Genomic DNA, 24,415 nt, shown 5'->3' with positions numbered 1-24,415 from the left:
CGATTTCTGATATTATTTTTCTGCGAAAACTTCGTTGACCTTTGGAGACATCATTAATATAAATAATTTTTATGGCCGTTAAATAAGAAATGTTTCTTTCACAAGAAATGTATAAAATTACAGTACTAAACAGACGATAGGTCGCCTAACTCGCCGTAGCGTGACGCTAGACGGCGAAAAATATATATTTAATTATAATAAAGTTACAATAAATTAAGTTAATATATAATTATATATACAGTACCTAATTTATATATAATTAATATATAATTATATGTACAGTACCTAATTTATATATAATTTATATAATACTGTCCAGACGATAGAAATCTCTCCGTAGCGTGGCGCTACGGACGGCGGGTAAGTAGTTCGGCTGCCCGATGACGTTTTACGTATTATAGGAGTTATTTTTACCGTTGTTTACGGATAATGCCACAATTTTTATAGGAATCATAACTATAGGAAACGCTTTTATAGGGTGATCTACTGTATGTGAACTTGATGGTATCAGGGACCTTTCGGATAATTCAGAAACTCGTTTGATTTTGTGTATTTTCACCGTACATTTAAAGTTTCATAAACTGTGAATACTTCAATGAAATTACCATGTTTAAAAGTAAATTACTTTTCTCTAAGTCTAATGTAACGTTAAGCGCATGTGACCTAGTTTCGTGGCGCTACAATCGACAGATAACGTAGTAATTTTAATATATAATTTGGACTTTTATATACTATATTATATTCTCTAATATATACAATGCTACACGTTCTTGTTTTTTATTCTTCTTTTAAAAAAACCGATTCGAATAATCGAGTTTCTAATGTAATAGGAATCCGAGATCGATTCCAGTTTAAACTCGCAATTTCTCATTGATTTTCAGAATTGAACTGTAATAATTATAAAATGTTTAAAAATTATTTTAATATATTTACATATATTAATTTATTGAAAGAATGATTTAAACGATTAAATAAATAAATATTTAATAATTTTAAAAAAGATTCGACCGTTTTGGCGCTTTATTCGTTTTCCCATATTTCTTAATGTAATGTAAATATTTCATATTTATGAAATTTCAAAATTAAATTTTAAAACTATATGAAAGTATATTTGTATTATTTCTTTTCTATATGTTAATATTCTATATTAACATATAGAAAAGCTTTAATTAAAGCTTGTTAAAATTCAAGTTTATTATTTTTTCTTTTTTTTTTCTTCTGTACCTCATCTTATGTCATTTAATATTTATTGTATGCTGATTGGCTTTTCGAATCACCGGATCATTCAAAAATGTATGACGTCTACGGTGACGTCTATGTTTCTAAACTTTCTGAAACGGAAAAGAAGGGTAAAAATTATTTAAGACTCTTTTTGGATGTAAAATTCGAATAAAAGTACAAGAGTTTATTTTTTAAATATTTCAAATTTTATTTTCTTATTTCGTTTCTGTCTAATTAAAATAGTTGAAAAATATTGTTAAAATCATAATTTTTTTTTCATTTCAGCCATCTTGGATTTGTTGCACATGTTTTACTACTAATTTAAATGCTTTCAGTTCTATTTTATCTCTTACTCCGATACCTTTATGCTTTTTTTTTTCCTCAATTTTTAATGGGAATTTTTTTACTTATTTATACTAGTTACCATTAAAATCCTATTTAAACTTTTATATCTTCGCGTTTTCTCTTAAGTAATTTCGTATAATTCTTTGGACCGTTCATTAATTTCATATACAGTAAGCATCTTCTCTATCATTGTATGCATTGGGGAGGGAGGAGGGCCGAGGCATTATCTACGTGAGTGATATTAATGGCGTATAGATTTGTTATTATAATCTTGTTTAATAGTTATGTGAATAAACTCTCGGGAAATATTTTCAGAGCTTTTTTAAAGTCATTTCTTTAATGTCTGGGGGTCTGTAATGTATTGTATACGTAATTAAAGGGGGGAGTTTGACATATGTAAATCACTGTACACAACAGGGAGAGGTCGAAAGTGATTGTAAACCTGTACACATAAGTAATGGACGGCCCCAAAATTCTATAGAACTTTGGAATTGTTTGCATAGATATAAAAAATTAATGAAGAATATCTGATAATATTCTTCATTAAATTATATTATTGAATTGAATAATTTAATATTATCCTCTCAAAATGAATAATCATTCTATCAATGTTTACATCTGACTAATCTCTAATTGCTAGATGAAAAATAAGAATAATTAATTGATATTATGGATGAATTAATAGTTTATATTCATTAATTCACACTAAAATATAATAAAATTATTTATAAATTTAAAATGAATAATTTATTCATAAAATTCGAATTAAATTATTAATTGGTTGGATGGATGAATAATAAAAGTTCAATTCATAAATGTCTCTTGAAACTTTAAACTATTAATAATATGACTTTAAATATATTATTTCTGTTCACCTTGTAATGGTGATATATTTAATATTTTTAAAATATTTACAATAATAGAATATTCTCATACATATAATTTAATCCTCCATTCTTCTTGTTTTCTTTGTTTTACTATTCTAATATCTATTTTTTTTTAAATGATTAAATTAAACACAATTACAGTCTGGAAACACTTGAGCACTCAGCTAATTTTTAAAAAATTAATTCTGTATTATTAAGTATGCACTTTGTAAAAGGTTCATCAACCTTTTATTTAACTAATTATTTCATTTAATTTTTATCTGAAGAGATTTTAATATTTATATATAAATTTATAATAAAAAACAGTTAAGTATTAATCTTATAATTTAATTTTATATTCATTTGGAAAATCATTAGAAATAAATTATTTAAAAATTATTACAAAAGATATTTATAAAGATCCTGTGTTGAACTATGAACTTCTCCTCATAACACTAAAGTTGTCAGGCAGTGAAGCCGAATATGCAAATTTAAATAAGTTTAATTATGATTCAAAATAATAATATTAACATTAAAATTGTACAGCAATTATGCTTGATAAATTATATTTTATTAAAATTAAATAAAGGCTGAATGAAAAATTATTTAATTTTTAAAATTTTCATTAAATTTATTAATAAAATAATTGAATGATCCAAATTTTAAACTGAATTAAAAGAGGTAAAGAATTTATTTAACAATTTGTTATCAATATTATATATCAATAAACAATGATGTTTATTTATGTACAATATATAAATTGTGCTAAATAAATAGTTATAAACAAAAATAATGTTTATTAAGCTCTATTAAATTGTTAAATCCTTCATTTTATTATCTAACAAGGACTTTCTCATGCTCTCAATCATAATAAACTCTATATAATAATTATTCTTAAGCTTACAAGAATTTTATCTCATCTTCCTTCTCTTTTTATAAATAATTTTATTTATTTATTTATTTTTTTGTTATATTTCAATCAATAATTATTAATTAAAAATTAATTTAAAAATAAATAAAATGATTTTTAAAATCTTTTCTTTTTATAATTTTTTTATGGTTTAAAAATATATTTTATTGGTAAAATATTAGCAAATTTNTTATTTAAAAAATGTTAACTAATTATTAAATAAAATTTTATTAATATGAAATATACAATTTTATTTAAATATATCTAATGATTTTATAAAGAAAAATATGTATATTTATATATTAAATTAATTAGAATTGATTTAAAGATTAGAATGATTGATTTATAAATAATTACAAAAATTTTAATATAATGTCTGTTTTAATAAGTTAGAAAATAGAATTTGTTTTTCCAAATAGAAATTCATGTACAAGTATATAATACATTATATAAAATAAAAGATATTTAAACATTTATTCTGTATTTTAGTGTTTTATCTGGAGTCTATTTCATTATTCTCTAGGATGGAAGTTCTACTAAAGTTTACAACATGTTTAATAGGTAAAGTGCTCTTTTTTTTACAGTAGAAAGTTCTATTGAAAACTGTTTACTGGTTCCTAAATAGTTCAGAACTTAGAGTTTGTTCACAATTGTCCAATCTATAATTGTTTTTTTTTTCTATATTTTTACAGTATTTTTAAGCACAATCACATTCTTCGACGACCATATCAGGAAGATTTTTAGTCAGAATAACGTTATCCTTTTCCCTGTAGATCAAAGATATGGAAGATAACTTTGAAGGTGTACAACATAAAGTTAAGTTTAATTTTTCGGCTTTATCTTTTTGTTTCGTAATATATTCTCTGATGACTGTAGAATAATAGTATCTTGATCGATCGATTTCGTTTAAACACGATCCTTTACAATAATTAGCCATGTAACCTGATGGTTGGATGATCCAATCATCCCAACCTATCTCCGAGAAGCTGATGAAGAGAGGTTGTTTACAGCATCCATTAGAGTTAGATCCCGTGCAAGATGTACTTCTTTTGTTTCTATCTGATGTTGTATCGTTAATCTTAAAGAGAAGAAATGGTTTCCTCTTTTTGATTAATGATATTGGAGGTTTGGTTCCATCGGAACAACTTTGACAACTGATTTCTATTCGGTGAGTGTCGTTGGGGTTTTCAAACCATTCTGGAAGATAGGAGAAAACATCAGCTTTCATCCATTTTGCTCTTCTAGCATCTGTAAAATCTTTAATATCATGTTTGCTGTATACATAATCTATTGTAGCTTTGCTTGATTCCACAACTTCAGTTATACCAAACTGTATAGCTTCTTTATCAGTTTTAGTTTTGTAAAACCATAATTGTGCTGAAACTGATCCTTTTGGAAGTGTCCTTGAAGTGAAATTAAAGTATAGGGTGACTGCTGGATATTTGCTAAATGATTTATCATTAACTGAAAAATAAAAAAAAATAAAAAAGAATTTTATATTAAATATATCAATTAATTAGAAAAATGAACGTTGTTAAAAAAATAATTTAAATTTGTTATAAAATATTTACAGAAACAAACAAATTCAGCAAATTTATATAATCAAACAATGATTTAAAAGCAGATTTTTCTGAACTTTGTACTATATTTTTTCTTTATTTTTTGAATTTTGTATGATAAAAAATGTTAAACTTTCATTTTGAACAATAATTTATTTATGAATTAATAATCTAATATTTAAAAGTTTCAAATTTAAACAGAATTATGTAAACTTTTCATATATTTTTTTTCATAATTATTTATATAAACTTATAAGAAAAAATGCTGTTAAATCAATAAAATGAAATTAAAATTTTAATTAATTATCTTTAAATAAATCGAATTATTATCATTATTATTATATTTTAAAATGTAATTTGACCGTTCAGTTCACACACCTTTTGTATTTAAAAAGTTATCGTGTTACAACGAACAAAAGTTAACCTTGAATGAAATAATTCTTGAATTAAAACTATGAAGTAGCTGATTTAAAATAATATATATATAATTTCTTTAGTAATATATAAATATATATATATAACTAAAGAAATTCTATTATTACAAACAAATCTTGTTACAAGAATCTCCATTCACTAGTCGCCATATTGAAATGTTTTAGTTTAGCAATTTGATTAACGTTGCAAAAGAATAAGAAAGCTTATGCAAACTTAAAACTGGTTTAAAATGTTAGTAAAAACTTTAATGCTTTTAAATCTTTACGTTTTTTAATAAAAACGAAAGAGGTATAAGAAAGTAACACGGTAAACTAAGTACCAAGATTAGTTATGGTACCTGATATCGTTTTATAGTAGCAAAATGAGATTGTCAACAAACAAACAGCATACTCCCAGTGGCATTTCTATAATGAAATTAGACACTTTCAAAATATTTGCCTGATCTTTGTCATTATATTATCATTAAGATTCATATGACAATGTCGATTCTTCACTACACTGTTTATGTTATTCTAATTACGACTCTTACAGCTGCATCTAAAAGGGGTTAATGGTACCTATTCACACTAGTTACATATGCGTTGATGACATTGACCCTTCACTAGATTTCAGAATGCTTTTATCTCCGTATAGTGAGAAATATGAACATATGATAAAGGTTATTTTTCTAGACAGAAAACAAACAGAAATTAAATCGAAGTTATTTAAAGATATTTTTATATACGGTTCTTAAATTAAAAATGCTTTAAATAAAACTTTTCTTAAGGCAAAATTTCCCAAATTTCTGGTTCTATGATATATAAACAGAGAAATAGTTTTAAAGAATGGACATGGTTCAATACTCACTTTCATCTGGAAACACGATGATAGTCTTCGTTTCAACTTTTGAAACCCTTCTCTCTGATAAACTTCTATATTGTTTAAATTCATCTTGACCATTTTCTAGATTTACATTTTTCATTAAATTTCGAAAATAGTTCGAGATATTATCGTTAAATTTTGGTGGTTCTTCGAGCTTTAATGTCTTCAAGATTTGCAATTGGATTAGAGCGGTCCTCATTAATTTCTCTTCTTCTTCACTGATTTCTTCGTTGCTTTGTTTATTCCCAACACAAGTTGGACATTCTTCTTTGTCTCGCCTGTTTCTTATAGAGTTCTGATGCGATATCGTGATAAAAATAGCCAGAAAACTCAAAAAGATAGCGCGGTGCGATTGAGACATGTTGATTACAATGTTGATCTGAACTTTCTAATGAAAGAGCAATGTGCAAAAGACTTAGATTCTCACTTTTTTATATGTTTTCCGGCGCCATTAATATCTACAGAAATCTCTTCTGCGCAGGACGGTCCCAAAAATAAACGGAGGTTGGACGGATGTTATTGGAAACCCATTCTGGATACCAGAAACGTCTAAAAGAATTTAAGAAAAAAAAAAGAAATAATAGAAACTACGACCAAAATATATAATAAAATTTAGCCATATTATAATTGCATTAAATATTTTAGGATTTAAAACGTATATAAATGTAATTTTCACACGCAAACACCGGTAAATACTACTTTTTTCGGTTCCTGAAACGGGTTGGTAAATTCGTTTTGCGTGTTCAAGAACTCAAATATAATTTTAAAAATAATGAATAAAATTCATCCAGATAATTAAATATTTGCATAAAGAAGAGATTAGAGTTTTCTGAAAGAATTTATGCGAATATCTGGGATTGAATATAACTTGGTGAAAGATGAATCCTTATCTATTGAACTTTGAATATAATTTGTCCTCAAGCGACTTTTGAAAGACATTTCGAGTGAAAGTAAGGTCTCTTTCTCTCTCCGTTAGACATAAACAATGCATTAAAAAAAAATAATAAAACATAATCGTTCATATAGATAATTTACAGCAAGATTGTGTTTCTTTGATTATTAGGACTCGTACGTTCCAACCTACCTATAAAAATTTCATCACAAGTTTTGTCCATTAAATCTCAAAATTATTCGAAAATTTGGAGAATTTATAGGTATGATAATTATATATAATTTTTAAAAATGTAATTTAATTTATAGAAATTTTTTTTTTCCTTTTCTTTTATAGACTCTTGCTAAATTTAGTCGTACTTTAACAAAAGGATAAAATTCCTAATAAAGTTTTCCATTTATTCAATAGTTTTATGCTGAATTTAAATACAGAATATGCCGTATTTAGTTTAAGAAAGTGTAGGGCCTTGGCATCCTTTCCTTCAAAATATGTAGAAATCATCAGAATATGTTATAAGTTGAAAAATTATATAGTTTTTCTCTGTAAAAATGGCGTATTAGAGAAAATAGCGCATAGTAATTGGGAATTTCAACTATGTAATTCGAATTTATAAGTATTTTCTATAGAACTTAGCTCAATAGGATACTCTAGAGATTTTGGCTTATTGGCCAGACAAGATATTTGCCTTTACGCCATATTTATAAAGGTTACTTATTCATAGAATGAAACCCATTCATAAGATGTAATGTAAAATGCCATTATAAATTTCAGTTTAAATGCCCAATTCTTAAATAAATTAATTTCTGTAGAACATAAATAAAAAGAGTGAATACATAAATTTTTAATCAGAATATTAAAATTTAATTAATTAATNGATATCAGAGTTTTTAATTTTAGTTTTTATGCAACGATAATTTAAACTAAGCATTCATTGACATCATTAATTGCTGAAACGTTTAGATTTTTGCAGAGTTCGATAACAGATAACGTCTTGACTCCAATTCAAGGACGTTCCTATGCAAAAGATACCTTTAAAACCATGTGAACGTAATGGCATTTTATCTGGGATCCAAATAACAGAACAACGATAAAATCAGCCGTAAAAAATACAATAATTTATTTGAAAAATATAACTTAAAAAATACAGTTTAGCTTCATTAACAAATTTTATTATATATATTAAAAAAAAACATAAATTGTTATTTAAACACAGATATTTCTACATTGCTGTGAAGTGCATAAGTTTCGTAAGCTAAGTTACGATTTACAAACAGAAACAATATACTAAAATGGGTTTTGTCTAGACTAAACACGATATATAGAGGGGGAAATCATACACTGCTTCCTCATAATACTGACTGCGAAGCCTCATAAATAATAAACTTTATCAAAATAAACAAGGTAGAAAAAGTTTTATAAGGGCGAAAGCGCGCGTTATATAAAGGTTACGCTCTTCTTTTACGGTAGAGAAATTCAATCTTTTATTTCGGTTCGTGTAGTTTTATAAGGATTAAATAGCTACTTTAATGGTATTTCAAATGATCATTTAGTTCTATTTGTGTACCTTTTTTTTATTTCATTGTTTGTCCGCTTTTCTGTACTTCGTGGATATATTTTTAATTCTGTAAATTCCGCTTTGCATTCCTTCTAATGTCAATTAAATGAAATGTTCTTTGTTAATGACGATTATGTAATACATAAAGTGATTTTTTACTGAATTCTTTCGCGATTAAATTAAATGTATATGAAGAAAAAACGCGATTATTTGATATCATCTACAATGGTACGAACTCTTTGACAAAGAAAGTCATTGACTTTAATTGTGATAAATTACGTTCTCGACTTTCGATTTTCTGAAGTTTCGTTTTTTTTTCAAGAAAACTAAGAGCATTTGCAATTTAAAGTCCAAATATTCAGAAACAATGAAGACATTTGTACTATGGCATTGACTGATTGATCTTATTCATTTACAATTTACCTTGTACTTGTAGATTATATGACCTTGGTTTTACATAGATTCTGTAAGATTACGAAATAATTACCTGTTAAAAGTATTAAATTTCTAAATATTATATTATTTTACTTTTAAAAACTATTTTTCATTGATTCTCAATAAGAAGAGTTCAGTGATCCAAACGTTATTTGAGGTTATTTTTATGGATTAATGTACCTTAAACACACATTTTCAATAGAAAGTAATTTGAATAATTTTTATATTGGCTATTATAGGCCTATAGATTATTTTATAACATAGTTGATATATAAAATAATATTCATGTGTTACTTTCATATTTTAATTTTTTTTTAATGTAAATTAAATTTGATTTTATTTATTATTTACAACAAACTATAACAAAAAAAAAAAAAAAATCATTCTATGAGAATCAATTTAAAAATATTTTAATTATAAAATATATAAACTTAATGATCATTTTACGTCATCGACATTAATTAATTTTTTGCTACTGTGGCAACAATAAAAACTCAATTTTAAACGTTTAATTATTCAAAAATATGTTTCAGTATTGCCATCCCTGTTCACAGTATTTAAAAATGTTGCGACAATCATTCCAGATCCCCTACACTAGAGGATGGCTGAAACTGGTGTTCTATCTGCTCCCACAAATGCTCAATAGGCAATAAATCTGGGGACTGGGAGGATCAATGATTTATGACAACATGGACACATTCCTGGTAAACACTAGTTTTCTGCAGCCAAGTATTATCACGTTGGAAAATGGCTGAAATTCTGTCATGAAAAATAACACGTGAGGATTCAGGATTTCCTGAACGATGTACCTCGCACCATTGCTAGAGTTGAACGATTGACTTAGTGGTGACGTGCTAGTTGGAAGCTGTCTAGACCAGCACACCAGAAGTGAGGACAGTGAGTATCGCTGAACTAGGCTACTTACCAATGGCCTCCACACTCAGACAGGGCGATCCCGTTCCCAAACAGACGATTTGTCGCCAGAGATGATATGCTGCAAGAACATTAATAGACTTTGCTTCTTTGACACGGTACCATTGCAATCGAAGCGGACAATTTCAGAACGCATAGCGGTCGTCGTTCATGCTAATTTGCTTCTGATAGTTAATCGCCTGCTAGTGGTACGGGTAGAGAGGGTTTTATAAAGAGGGTTCCACCTTTTTCTGGATAAGAGACAATGATTCTGCCGCTAGCTGTTTGATTTTGTGTTGCGTGTGTAAGGATTAGATCATCATCTCTTCTGGCAAACCGTACGCAGAGGCGACTTTTGGATTTGCGAAACCTTAGGAAAACTTTATCTTTGAGGCGCATTAAAAAGGTGGAGGGTAAATTTATTTAGTTCTATAATAATATGAACATTTTTAATATAAAGTAAGTACGCTAAATAATGGACATGTTTCTAATATGATCATAAGACTGTTTCTCCATTTTAACAGCCTCATTCTCTAGATATATTCAACTTACATAATAGTCCAGAGAGAAGAAAGTTTCTTTTTTTGATAGACATGTTATAAAATTACAGTATGTTTCTTTCTTTGATTGTTGTAGATTATCAAAAATAGTTTTTGGATGTTTTTCCTTACCTAATAATAGTTTTATATCGTATGACACTTTCTGAAAATTTCGTTAGGTTTATGATTTATGTACGCTTTAAAAATCAAGCGCTTATGGCCACATCATTAAAAGATTTTTCAGTTTTAATAATCTGATGAAATTTTAAATATTTGAGTTAATAGAACAATTACCGTTCTTAACGTGTCTATGTTTGGTATATTCACCTTGCTTTCCCTATCGCCTGCCCCAGTCGATCCAGATGCGGGCAATTCGGTTTTCCTGCTTTAATCAGTCTCGTGATTCAGCCTTTTACTTTGTCAGCTATGCATCTTTGTTTCGTACAGACATGTCTGGCGTTCAAAGATCTGCAAATAACAGGTACACTAAAAATTCTGAACACTAAGCCTCTGCGAGCCTTTTTTATAGGATAGTGGGATAAGAATTAAGGCACTCTACTTTGTGCACTCGTGTCACAACTGTAATCGTTTACAGATGTGGCATACGTATGCCGAATTTTTCAGTATCGGGCAATTCAATTTGTATGCGTAACTTTGTTGTCAATGAATGTATAATGCAAACAAATACTTTTTAAAATATATTTTGTACAAGAACACTTGAAAGAAACGAATTTGTAAATCAAATGCTGAACTGAAAAATTGTAAGAATACTACACAAGGCTTAAACAAGGCAGGCCTTCTCTGAGATTGATAGAGTTCTGAGCAGTTGCATTTGTTGAAGTTTCTCATAAATAAAGAGAACTGTACTACTTAATCTTCCATCAAGTGGATTTTATAAAAGAAATTTAAAATTCTTCTCCTCCCCATCATGCAAATATTGAAAACATCTTTGTTTTTCGTATCAAAAGATATTTTATAAATAATAACAAATGTTGGAAATTATATAGTATTTTAAATTGTAAATTCGTAATGAAGCATCGGATATGAACGAATTAGGAAATAGATCATATTCGCCTGTTTATGTTGTGTTTATTGATAATTAATTTAAATATTTATATCGTAGGGCAAATAACTGATGGTTCATAATCAATTTTGTTTGGAATCAAAGTTCTATTTTTCGATTAAATACATATAATTATTCATTCAATAAATCGTACGATTACAAATATAAAATTTTCTTTTATTGTACTCTCATTGTGTCGAAAATAGTTATTTTTAAATTGGTTATTAGACTGAAAAAATTGTATATGAGCTCAAAACTCTTAAAACAATTTAGATGGCCGGGTAGCTGAGCAGTTACGGTGCCAACATACCGCTCTTCAGGACCCCAAATCGAATTTGGACGGATTGAAAATTCCCTAGAATTTTTTTGGGGTCCAGATATGTCGGGTTTTGTCCCTCACCATCCGGTCCCTCTATTGTGGTCCTGGCCTAGATCATAATGAGACTTGATAAAAGAGTCCTGTTTATATTCACGGGGCTGAGATTTAAAAAAAAACTCATTAAAATTGCATTAAAATAATGCGCGATTTAGGTATAAAATGCAAGATTTTTGTTTGTTTTAATTGTTATAAATATCAATAAATAAAATATAACCTAACAGCGTAATGCGCGCTTTGTATCATTCCATTGAATTGAAGATTGAATGCACTGCGTTCATTCAGTCTTACGTTTATCTTTGAAAACGTGATTTAAAAAATTTTAAATAACAATATCGTCCACAGTCTATAGGTTTCTAAAGAAAACCTTCCCACAATGTGGGTACTAAGGTTTCCCCCCCGTTACTTATAGTGGGTTCGGCCAGGCCTACAATGCAGGTTGCCGGATGATGAGGGCCGACATATCCAAAACAGACCACCATTTCTGGGGTAGTTTGCCCGAATTCAATCGGGAATTCCTCCAGAGCGATAGGATGACTCAACCACTTCGGCCACAGTTTATAGATGAAAACAAAGGAATCTTTTTGAATTTTTTCAAACGATAATCTGGGGAATTACAGAATTTAACACGAAGATAAAAATCAAATATAATTATATTTTCTAGAATTAGCGTATAAAATTACCGCTGAAAATATAAAAATTTATATTGCGATGTAAACTGTAGTTTGTAAGGCTTTGGATTGGCATCTAAATGGGATCCTTTGCAGCGTTAACTCCAAGGCGATTCACCAATTGCATCCAACAGATGGATTGAGGGATGGAAAATGTCTCGATCCGTGTTGCCCATAATAAATAACGAATTTTTAGACTGAATTCGAGCCTATATCTTGAGAATAGATTGATATTCCGCTGTCTGAAATAGACGATGTTTAATTTTGAATGGCAGATTTTAAAGTTTAACTAAAGTGCTTCATTCATCACTAAAACTAATAAAATTAACATAATCCTATTATCCTATTCAAAAGGTATAAATATATAGATAATATTTTATAATTTATTTAGATTTCGTATAACATATAAATAAACAAATGCTTAATGAGACATGGGAATTTTATTAAAATAAATACACACACAGTATTAGCATGCGTACTTTTTTAATTTTTATTCTTTACACCCGTTTGTTCTTAAAAAGTCTTTTTTTAAAAAATATCCATTATGGATTTGGCCAGATCCCCAATGGATGAGGCCGAGTGATGAAGGACGGAAAATGTGTGGACAATTTCCGGAATGTTGCTTGATTAGACTGAATGACGGATCCCTAGAGCAATAATATAGTAAATTACCTCAGATAAGCTGGATTACTCTTATTTAAGCAATAATTATGATAGGGGAATATATATCCCTTTGGCCCCCCTTGGTAATGTTTCAGCGGATGCCCGTGCTGATGTCTTAAGCTTAGTTCATACTGAGCGCGATTCACTGGCGAAAGCGAAAAACAGAGCGAATAACCGGTTATTCGCTCTGTTTTTCGCTTTCGCTAGCAAATCGCGCTCAGTGTGAACTAAGCTTTAATCGCCTCGTTTATCCGACTGTCTGCGTGTATAATTGTACGTAACGATAATTGATTTACCAGGGATTAATCTAAATTTATTAACAATATTTTCAGTTTTTCGAGACTGTATTATACCGTTAATTAATTCTCTTCCATTTTCAAACAGGATCGACTAATCGTATGGTGAAAATGAAGCTCTAGTCACGCACGAAGATACGTGAAGATTCAGACAGGAACCGATTCTGGATTCCCCGTACATCATAGTTTATTTTATGATACAGCTCAATTGTCATTTATTAATTTTTAAAGGATTATACTGAAATATTATTTTCTTTTGTGCTTTTCTGGGAAATGACATTCTTTAGAGGCATTGTACAGATATAGAATAATAGTAATGTGTAATGAGATGAAGCCTAAAAGAAGGCCGAGCGTTAATGTCACGGCCACGGCCAAGTATGCTCATGCGTTAATGCGGCCTGCTCGAATCCTCACGCTACGTTTTTAACGCCACCGCCCAGACAAGTCTTAATTTGAATACTGTATTTGATGACGTTCTTTGTGTTAAATACTAAAGAAATCGATTTTAACGAGATAACATAATCAAATTTAAATAAATATCGTACGTGAATTTTTATTGGTCATTTACACAACAATCACACCGTACAATAAAATATTAATTAACGAGAATAAATTTTGTCAATTAATAATTAGTTCCATCTCATTCCGATAGGAGTGCTACTCAACTTCTACTTCGCCATCTCTTTAAATTACGAACAATTAAAAAGCGTAATAATAACAAAAAAAAAAAAAAAAAAATTCAAATACAATATAACCGAGGTTATTTAACTTATTAATATTAATATCAGAGAGAAAATAAATAATAAAATAATTAAATATTAGAAAATGGTAATATAAAATTTAAATAATAGTTTTGTTTATAGTGAGGATAATGTCAGATGTCGCAGTAGGTTAATTAGCTTGGAACTTGGAATGATTCGAATCGATGCAATTTGTTGTTAGTTATTTAGCGAGTTACTACGGATATGGAGGCGAAGGTTTTATTTAAAGTATTCATTTTCTTTACATTTGGCCATTCTCTAAGTTATTGTAATTTGTTTGGTAAATTGAACGAAGATTCTGAGTCGTGTGAAGCTAGTTGTGATAAAACATACCCTTTACACACTTATCCATCGGTAAGTTCATGTTTTCACTTGACTTTTATTTAATTTTTAGAAATATTTACCTTTAATTCCGTTATAATTTGATATATTAATACTTCATCACCATATTTATTCAATTATAATTACATTCTTTATATAATTTACAGGTATTTGTTGGTGTGTTTCCATATGCTTAATTTAAAAAAGAATAGCCTCTTATTAACATTATTATTACATTTTTTGCACATTTTAAAATGTCTTTTGATATGCCCTACTTATTAAGCATCGTAATGATTCTTTAATTATTTGCCGGAAATAAATACGGTAAATTAATCCTATATAAATCAGGTGGTCGAGCCCGATCGGTTAACTCGCCACGTGTGTAACTACTGTGTACCGAGTTTATTAAAGGAAATTATGTAGCCACGATATGACGAGGTAGGAAGTTATATAGCATCTGTAATCTGGACGGTTCGTGGTGATCTTGACGCAAAGAAGAAAGGTATGGATGATGTATGGAAAGTAAGAATGAACTTAGTTCATTTCTTTCTTTTCGTACGTTGTCCGCATCTTTCTTCTTTGCATCAAGATCACAAACGACCATCCAGATTAGAGGATATATAACTTCCCATACCATACTACATAACTTTCTACCATATCATACCACAGCTATATAATTTCCTTTTATTAACTCTGTACACAGTACTGAAGAATTGGAGTGTATCAAAAATTAAAGATCTAGAAGAGCCACATGTTCATGAGCTGTGGTTTGGCTACGTGAATTAATTGGCTTTGTTTTGTAGTTTCGATTGTGGTGTTAAGTTTGTATTTTTAATTGATTTGTTTTAATTACGATTATGAGATTCGGCGAGTAAATTGAGATTTATTATTCTGAATACTTTGTCTTTCATTGGATGTTTGTGCTTAATATTTGAGTGTTCGATATTAATGAATTTCGTTGTGAAATTAGTAACAAGAATTTATTTTTTAAACTGTTTTGATTTTATGTTTAGGAATCAGTTGAATATGATTGGTATTTGTTAATTTTACAAAAAAAACAAAAAAAAAACTATTAAACATGATTTTACCAACAAAACATTTAAGAGTTAAAAGTATTCAATTGTATAATTTTATTTGGTATTAATATTAAGGTTGTATTATAACTTCAGATCTTATCTTGTTTCCAATGTGTAGATTATATTCAAATCGCGGTTATTGTAGAATCACATTCTGGACTGATCACTCATCCTTAAAATTTCTGCACTTGTCTTCTAACTTATATTTATGATCTTTTTCTAAAAAACGACTTGACTTAAATTGCATCATTATCTTTAATGATTGAAATGGTTAGTTATAGAGCTTAATTTTTTTTCCTTGTTTTTTTTTTTCTTTTTAACAAACTAAAGGAAGGATTTTAAGTGTGTTTATTTGTATGTCAGTACACAGTACTGACAGATTTCTGTTAGTTATAAACAAACATTCGTGTTGTAAGCGTCATTATTTAGCATTTTGTCATATATATAATTTGTTGAAAATAAATCTGTGCAAATAGTGTACAAATGTAACTTTTTTTCTGTCAAATTTAATTTTTAGCAAAACATTGTTTATTGTAGCTCGATTGAATAACAGCTTCTCAAGGAGTTCCGGGTAACCAAGCTCATTGTCAAGAGATAGGTTGCTCGAAAGTACTTCAGAAACTGTTGAGTGAGCTCCAATAAAGAGATTTTGTTTTTTGTTATATTTAAAGAATTTTGACTTTGTCGTTACAAATTTAATTATCTTGCTTTTCCTTTATTTTTATTTCTTGTTAATGTTTTCTTTTAGAAAGATTTGATGTATTTAATGTACTTTTTAACGAGATTAAGCATACAAAGTTTTAATTATTTGAACTTCAGAATAAACTTCATTTCAATATTCTTTATTTTGTAATCTCTAATAGATGCTTACTATCAATTATCTTTATGTAAAAGAAAATAATGAATAGTAGAGTGGCATACAAGCTCACTATTCATACTTGTCATTGATTCATAAGACTTTAATAAACTGATTATGATACATTTGAAATTAATATCAATTTATTAATATTCAATCAATCAATTAATATTCAATTTAAGATATTGAAAGACTATACTTAAATATAGCCACATTAAAATTTAAGAATTTTGTGATATGATTTATTAAGTTATTTAAACCAGAACATAGTTTAATAGCTTTAATAGTAAGGGAGCTTCGCCCAGTTTTTTAAACATTTTCTGATGCTTCATCAATCCCTACGTCCTGTATGTTTGTTTATTTTTTCCTCCTGCTGCCATGTGTAGTCCAAACCACCCACTCCAACTTCTTATCCACTTGTTTCAAATATAGATTATTCAAAACAAAAAAATTTTATTGTTTTTTCCTGAGGTGTGATATGGGAAAAGTGACAAAATCAAAAAATTTTTTATGGTAGATAAATGTGATTTGTGTTTTGTAAAGGGATACAATATATTTAAATGGGGCATCTGAATAAACCAGTAAAACAAAACATAAACATAAAGTTGATTAAATTGTAATGCTCATTGCAAATACTGTATATTAATTGATAAAAAATGTTCATATTTTTATTTTTAAACTGAACACAGATTTAAAAAAAAGTGTGCATTTAAATATAAAAGTATATTTTACCATTATTAAATTAATGAACTGTTAAATTTTGTTATGTTAATAATAATAAAACCAAATTATCTTATAAATAATATAACTTTACAAAAATCCTTTTAAAAAAAAGAGAACAAAATTTCTTTAATATTTAATATGAAAGAAATTAGATACAATTATAATATAAATACAAGCCACTAATAAATTTTTAAGCTGCATTACCTTAAATATACAACAACCTGTAAACACATTTAAATAATGTCAGATTTATACTATGTAAATATCCTATAATAATAATAATAATAATAACACATAAGTGATTACACCTACACTATCTACACTTTTTTCCAGCAGCAACACTTCAATATACAAACATTGAATATTTTTAATTAACCAATTGATGAGTTTCCTGGATGTCATTGTTCATTTGCAATCATTTTCCTTCCAAAGGGAAAAGATGAAAGTTGGGTGCAAGATCTCCAGACTGTAGGAAAGACTGTTGATTATTTTCCATCTAAACTTTTCTGTAATGATTTTCCAGCAATGTGTGGAAGTGTATTATTGTGAAACAGGCACTCTTCTTCTGTGAGCCATGTGAATGGTTATGAATAGCATGCTGTGGTTCTTTTGATATTTTGCAATAACTGTTGACATTGATTTTCTTTTCAGGACAGAATAATGATCAAAAGAACATTTTTTTATCCCAAATAACTGTTGCCATAACTTATTTACTAGTTTAAGGATGACTATTTGAAGTTTTCTGAAAGAAAGAAATGCTACCATAGAGAAGAGGATTCCATATCATTCCATTTCTAACTTTTGTATGGACAATCTGTAAATAATTAAATTGATAGTGATCAATTTAATTATTATATACAGATTATACCTCATGAAAGTTAGATGTAATTATATGCTTCTATATACTGATCTTATTTATCTCTTCCTGTAGTAAAGCATTAAGTCCATATTTAATGCAATGTTTAGATTATTAAGGTGTGAGCTGTTCTTTTTGAATTAATTTTTCCAGTAAAAAGTTAGCTCTGTATTTTATATTTTTTAGGTAAATTTGCTTTTATAATAAAGAAACAGATAGAAATGAAATGATAAAAAAAATACTTTAAAGTTATCAAGCAGTTTCTGAACTCCTTATTTTTGAAAATTAACAAATTAATTTTTCTGTGTAATAAATTTGAAGTAAAATGATTTAAACTTGGTATATTCTTATGAAAGTCTAATCTTACAGTTGGAACTGGATTTACTGTAGGTAGGTTGGCTTTCCAATCTATCAGATTTAATAGGAAAAAACCCTCTCCATGTTTCTGATATTTATTGGCTCAGTGTTCAAGAAGAAAATTCCAGTATGCAAGTAACTTCTAATTTATAACTTAAACTGTATTTAAATCTTTACAACCTGTTCCTGCAACCATGCATCAGTTTTAAGTGTTGTATTCATTAAGTTTGGTGTACTTTTATCAATATCTGTCTGTGATCTTTATTTAGTATTAATACTTTTATCCAGCAAAGTATTTTATGAAAGGAATGTTTCCACTTGTTTAGAAACTCATCTTCAGTATACATACAGCATGTACATCAATACATTCACTTATTTAATGATACAGAATAGAACTTACAAAATTGAATATCCCAATTGTTGACACTTAATTTTAACTCCCATTCCTTTTTTCAACTTATTGTGATTTGAGCTGGCCTAGAAAACCTCAGGATGGCAGGTTGGTGCCTTTTATCATCTTTGCCACTCAGCTGAATAGATTGTCCAATAAAATTTTGAATGTTATGTAAATTCAATTTTGTTTTGCCCATTACATATTATTATTTGGAATGGAGTAAACAAAATCTATGGTGGTCAAACTGCGGTTCTTCGGTTCTTCTAGAGGTGCAGTTTGGCCACCTTGTTGTGACTTTCCTGTATTGGATCTCTACCCCTAAGTAATAACTTAGGGGTAGGCTTTCTTTTTTATACAGTATATAAATTATATATAAGGTAACATCCTAATATAGAATGTGGTGTTCTCATATTTGGTAAGCATATATGGTTCCTGTTGTGACAAGGATCTGCCACCCTTGCAATATATTCTTATAACATTTATTGAACATTTATCATTTATATTTATGATATATTCAGATCAGATTACATACACACACATATATATATATATATATATAAAGTTGACTTGTTTAGCTAGTCAAAAATATGTTTTCTACAATAATTTGTTGGATAAAGGTATTGATTTTATACAAAATTAAAATCAATCCAATTTTTAATTCTTGTTAATTAATCTACACGGGGAGTCCGATATTAAAGGTACAGGCCAAAATTACACTAACATTTATAAATAAAGAAAATATTTAATACATTTCACAAAAACTACATACTTTTGTTTATTTCTCGACATAATCACCTTAAATGTTGAGACATTTATCCCAACGTGGTACTAGTTTGAACATCCTTCACAGCATGTCGCTTGTCAACTTGCTTGAAGTAGACCAGAACGGTATCTTCCAATTCCTCCTGATCTGCAAAGCATTTCCCCGCCAATTTCTTTAAAGGTCCGAATAAATGAAAATCTGAGGGGGGACTAAACCTGGACTATACAGATGATGTTGCAGGACCTCCCAATTCCGCTGTGCCATCCACAGTTTGGTTTGATTTGATGCGTGGAGTGTAGCCCCCTCGGATTTTCATTTATTCAGAACTGGGATAAATGCCTCAACATTTAAGGTGATTATGTCGAGAAATAAACAAAAGTATGTAGTTTTTGTGGAATGTATTAAATATTTTCTTTATTTATAAATATTAGTGTAATTTTGGCCTATTATACCTTTAATACCAGACTCCCCTCATAGAATGGATATAATAAACTGCTACTCAAAACATTTAATGCAAAACAGAAATGTCTGCATGTATTTATTTATCTTGAATTGTATATATAATTTGAATATATTTTTTTGCTAAAATGAGAGTAATAAACTATTAAAAATAGAATATTTAGTAGTTATATTTCTCTTTGATGAAACTTGAATTTTTGATCTTATCTATCTGTTTATCAAAGTCTATTTAATTATGTAATGTGAGTAAGACATTAACAAATTACATAACTTATAAACCTGGTATATTTGTTTAAATTTATTCTTATTAGAAATAAAAGATTTAATTAATGCAAAGATATTTGTTGGGAGTGTAAATATTTTTATTTATAATAGTTTTTCATCAGAATATAATTAAAATTTTTGAATAAAAGTTTTCAAAATTAAGCATAAATAATGCTTAATTTATGCTTCAAAATTAAGCATAAATTAAAAAATGAAATGCTTGTTTGTAAAATAAATATAAAATTCTTAAAAGTAAAAAGTTTATTTGAATTTGAACCGTAATCTAATTAATATATTTTATGTTCATACAAAGCTTAAAATTAATGTTTAAATACATAATTACAATGGAACAATCTATTGCTTTTAGCTCTTAATATTGTTTTACACTTAATCTAGATCAAATAGATACATATACTTGCAGGCTTATCACATCAGTGTGATAAGTCCACATGTACAGTGTGTGTGTCTATTTGATCTAGACTAAGTGTAAAACATAATTACACAAGATTTTGTTGCTTGCTTTTCTTCAGGTTTTTGCTTCATAATTAGTTTGTAATTATCGAATTTACAATATCTTTGTGATTTGATTGGTTTTACTGACAAAACAGATGTTAAGTTAGATTCCATTGGTATGGAATAGCACATACTGATATAAGATAGAATTTTTCTCAAAAAAGCTGAGCTGAATGTGTCCAAGTCTCCCATAACTGCCATTACTTGAAGCGTAATGGTGGGATACTCATTCTCTGCTAGCTCTTTAGGGTGGCAATAAATTCCTTTTGTGCTCAAATGAAAGTTATGTAATATATATTTGCAGCCAAACAATTGCCACATTATATAGGGCAGTTTAAGATATTTATATTTCTATTTGTGCAAGTCCCTAAGGTTTCCATTTCTGGTCTTGGATTTCATCTAACTCCATTCTCGAGATTAAGGAAAGACGGATGGATGACAGCGGGAATTTATAGGTCTACAGTTTTTTCAAATTGCAAGTATTGATGATAACATCAATTGTAAAAGAGAGAATTGTTCATGATGAGTAATGTTCTCGTAAATGAGAACATTACTCATCATGAACAATTCTTTCTTTTACAATTGATGTAAATATCATAATGATAAACAATAATGTAAAAAATAAATTTAATTATAATTTAAGTGGAGCATACCTGGAAATTACATTAGGTTGTATTATTTTATCCCTTTATGCATTACAAAAGGAAGTGTAATTGATATTAAATATAGAAGTCATTATTTTATTGATGCTTTAATATTTTTTCACAGGATAATTAAAAATATTAATGCTTTAATTTCTAAAGGATAATTTTCAAGGATGAAAGCAAGGACTTTCCGTAAACTAGTTTTAACAAAACAATTTGATTTCTAAATTTTGCACTGTTATGGTTTATTATAAGTTTTTGGAGCTGGATATTTAGTTATTAAAAGATAAGAATTATAAATGTTTTATCTTGATTGAGCAAGTATTCTAAGTTTTTTTTTAAATACAAGTTTTAGTATCCTCTGAGAATATTTATGTAAATAAGTATTTTTTTGCATTATTATTATTATTATTATTATTATTTAAGTACTATTTTAACAATAGATAAAATAAGAGATAAAATAAAAGAAAATAAAGAATTATTCGGGACAGAAGATTAAGATGTACTGTACATTACGAATTGTGTGCTATATGATTCATCATCATTATACTCCTGCTGTTCCAGCTGTTAGTCAGGTCAGCTAAGTCAATTTTCTTCATTCGTTCTTGTTGTTGTAAACCTGACATTCTTCCACTCTACTCCAATTTTCTGTACATCTTCCTTCATCTGTTCTTTCCATATTTTCCAAGACGTTTCTCTTGATTGCTTATTTCTTCTCCTTTGCTTGAAATACTCCTCAAAGGAATTATGTAATTATTATATAGTAATGTGTTCTACATAATTATCATATAATATTATGGTACTTGCTTCTTTTCAGGAAGATATAATAATAATAATAAAGGATAAAAAATATGCTTGTAATTGTGATTTGAATTTAAATTACGGTTGTTCAAACAGTAATTGTAGTCATAACTCAAAACATATGCTATTTTTAAAGCGTATGATTTATTTTTTTTCCTGAATTTAATATACCTAAAGATGTTTGAAGATAATTTAACTTCTCTAGAATTTTTATTATTATAATTAGAGATGATTTCTAAATGTATTAAATTTAACCTAAATGTGGAATCTAGATATGATTTCTTTCCAGAATGTATAATGTCACTTGATTTGAATACAAGACGATAAATACTAAGCGACTCAGAAAGTCAGCAATTTTTTAAATATTTTCAAATTAAAACGTTAATTTTTATATTAATTAAGACTGAAAACAAAGCGTTGAAACAATTCAAGAAAAAATGAGTGAAAATTCCAAAAAAAAAATCATTCGACGGAGAGGAGGAGGAAGGTGCAAACCAGTCTTAGATTTTTAAAGAAATTCTTCTCCAGATCACCTTCTTTTTTAATTTACTTCTGTGCTGGGATACACTTTATGATGCCCCTGACCCTTCCTGTTAGGTTATTTGGTTATACTAACAAATATTTTAAAATTCCCTTAATGAATGAATAGCCTAAAAGGAAGGGTTGTGCATCAAAATATGCATTCTGAAACACAAGAATTAAAAAAGTGACAGTTTTGATGAAATATCTTCAATCTTAACCAAGAATATTTTAAGATTAAGTAAATTTTTGTTCCTACATATTTATTAGTAGTAATTGTTAAAAAATTTTTATGTTATTAACTAAAAGTTTGACTTTGTAGAATAGTTTATAAGTTGTAGAATGTCTTTCTGTAAAGGAAGCAAATTCATATACTTGGAGAGGTTAATGCTACATGTGTTATAAGCAGCAGTTTAAGAATACGACTCTCTCAAGCTCTACTGAGTCTTAATCGCATTCTTTCTTTTATGGCATCTGAAAATTGTTCTTGGAACACTTTTTGTTGAAAAAAGAAGAGAGAACATTAACCAAAGTGAAGTCATGTGGAAAGGAAAGATTTTTATAAATTTCTTTTATATTTTTGACTAATTTTCTTTTTTACATCTAGTAAGTATAATTTAACATAATACTCTATCATTCTGCTTATCATATATTTCATTATCTATGTTTTTCTTATATATTTTGTAGAGTCAAACCCCATTTTCATTAACTTCAATTATAGATCATGAATCATAATTGACAGTTATAAATAAAATTGCAGTTCTATATACTTAAAAGCAATAAAATATTAAATATAAGATCTAAAGATTGAAGTTAATAACAGATTACTATGTAGATGAGAAAAGTTATGGAAACAATTATGATTGTAATTTATACGTATGATAGCATATTGGGAACATAATGTGGTTTAGAGACTGATTTAGAATGCCTTACGTCTTGGAATGATTCACAATTTAACTAAAGTAGATCAAGGAGTATCAGTTTAGTAATAGAAATTAATGGAGTGTAAAATTTGCTGCTGCGAAATGAGAATCTTAATGTTATAGGCTTAATGCTTAAAATTCTGAATTTAGAAATTGATTTTGAAAAAACAAATGACTTAAAATGTGCAGGAAAGGGCTGTTAACCAGATGTCATAAGCCAATTTATGTTGTCGTGCTGTCAGATGAAAGAATGCAGCTGTTGGCCAACAATACAAACTACTGACCTTTGGAGAACTGTCATAAAATTGTGCCAGCTTACGGCTAGGAGTATTGTCTAACTTGATCTGACGCTTGTTGATGCAAGTTCGTCTGCAGTTCAGCTGTCTAAATTAAATGTTTTTGATGGCAAGCTACCGACTTTTGTGAAGCAGATAGCAAAATTTAAAGATACGCACTTCTATTGTTTTTATTTGTACTGTTTGCAGCATAATTTACATTGAATGAAACGATTTTATACTTCATGCTTTCTGGTTTTCAGTTTAACAATTTTTATCCAAAATTCAATTGATTTGATTGCTATTTCAGT

The 24,415-nt window shown here is 28.1% G+C and overlaps 2 protein-coding genes across 2 annotated transcripts in view; one reads left to right on the top strand and one right to left on the bottom strand.

The window, feature by feature from the left end:
• Nucleotides 1–4,002: 4,002 nt before the first annotated feature.
• On the bottom strand, nucleotides 4,003–7,363 carry LOC111630407 (inhibin beta A chain-like). The gene is made up of 2 exons (XM_023374498.1): nucleotides 6,183–7,363; nucleotides 4,003–4,806 (listed from the first exon to the last, which is right to left on the bottom strand). The coding sequence occupies exons 1-2, from the start codon at nucleotides 6,556–6,558 to the stop codon at nucleotides 4,040–4,042; spliced, it is 1,143 nt and encodes a 380-aa protein (XP_023230266.1). The 5' UTR covers nucleotides 6,559–7,363; the 3' UTR covers nucleotides 4,003–4,039.
• Nucleotides 7,364–14,410: 7,047 nt separating this feature from the next.
• LOC111630410 (transmembrane protein 59-like) overlaps nucleotides 14,411–24,415 on the top strand; it is a 35,017-nt gene continuing 25,012 nt past the window's right edge. The window contains exon 1 of the mRNA XM_023374502.1: nucleotides 14,411–14,714. Within this exon, the coding sequence (XP_023230270.1) occupies nucleotides 14,565–14,714 (150 nt within the window). The 5' untranslated portion in view covers nucleotides 14,411–14,564. The remainder of the gene's footprint in view (nucleotides 14,715–24,415) is intronic.

The sequence above is a fragment of the Centruroides sculpturatus genome, unplaced genomic scaffold (assembly GCF_000671375.1).
Source record: "Centruroides sculpturatus isolate CEXI.00-Female unplaced genomic scaffold, Cexi_2.0 scaffold728, whole genome shotgun sequence".
Lineage (NCBI taxonomy): Eukaryota > Metazoa > Arthropoda > Arachnida > Scorpiones > Buthidae > Centruroides > Centruroides sculpturatus.
The sequence above is the reverse complement of the archived record's forward strand: the minus strand, read 5'-3'. Positions and strand labels throughout refer to the sequence as shown.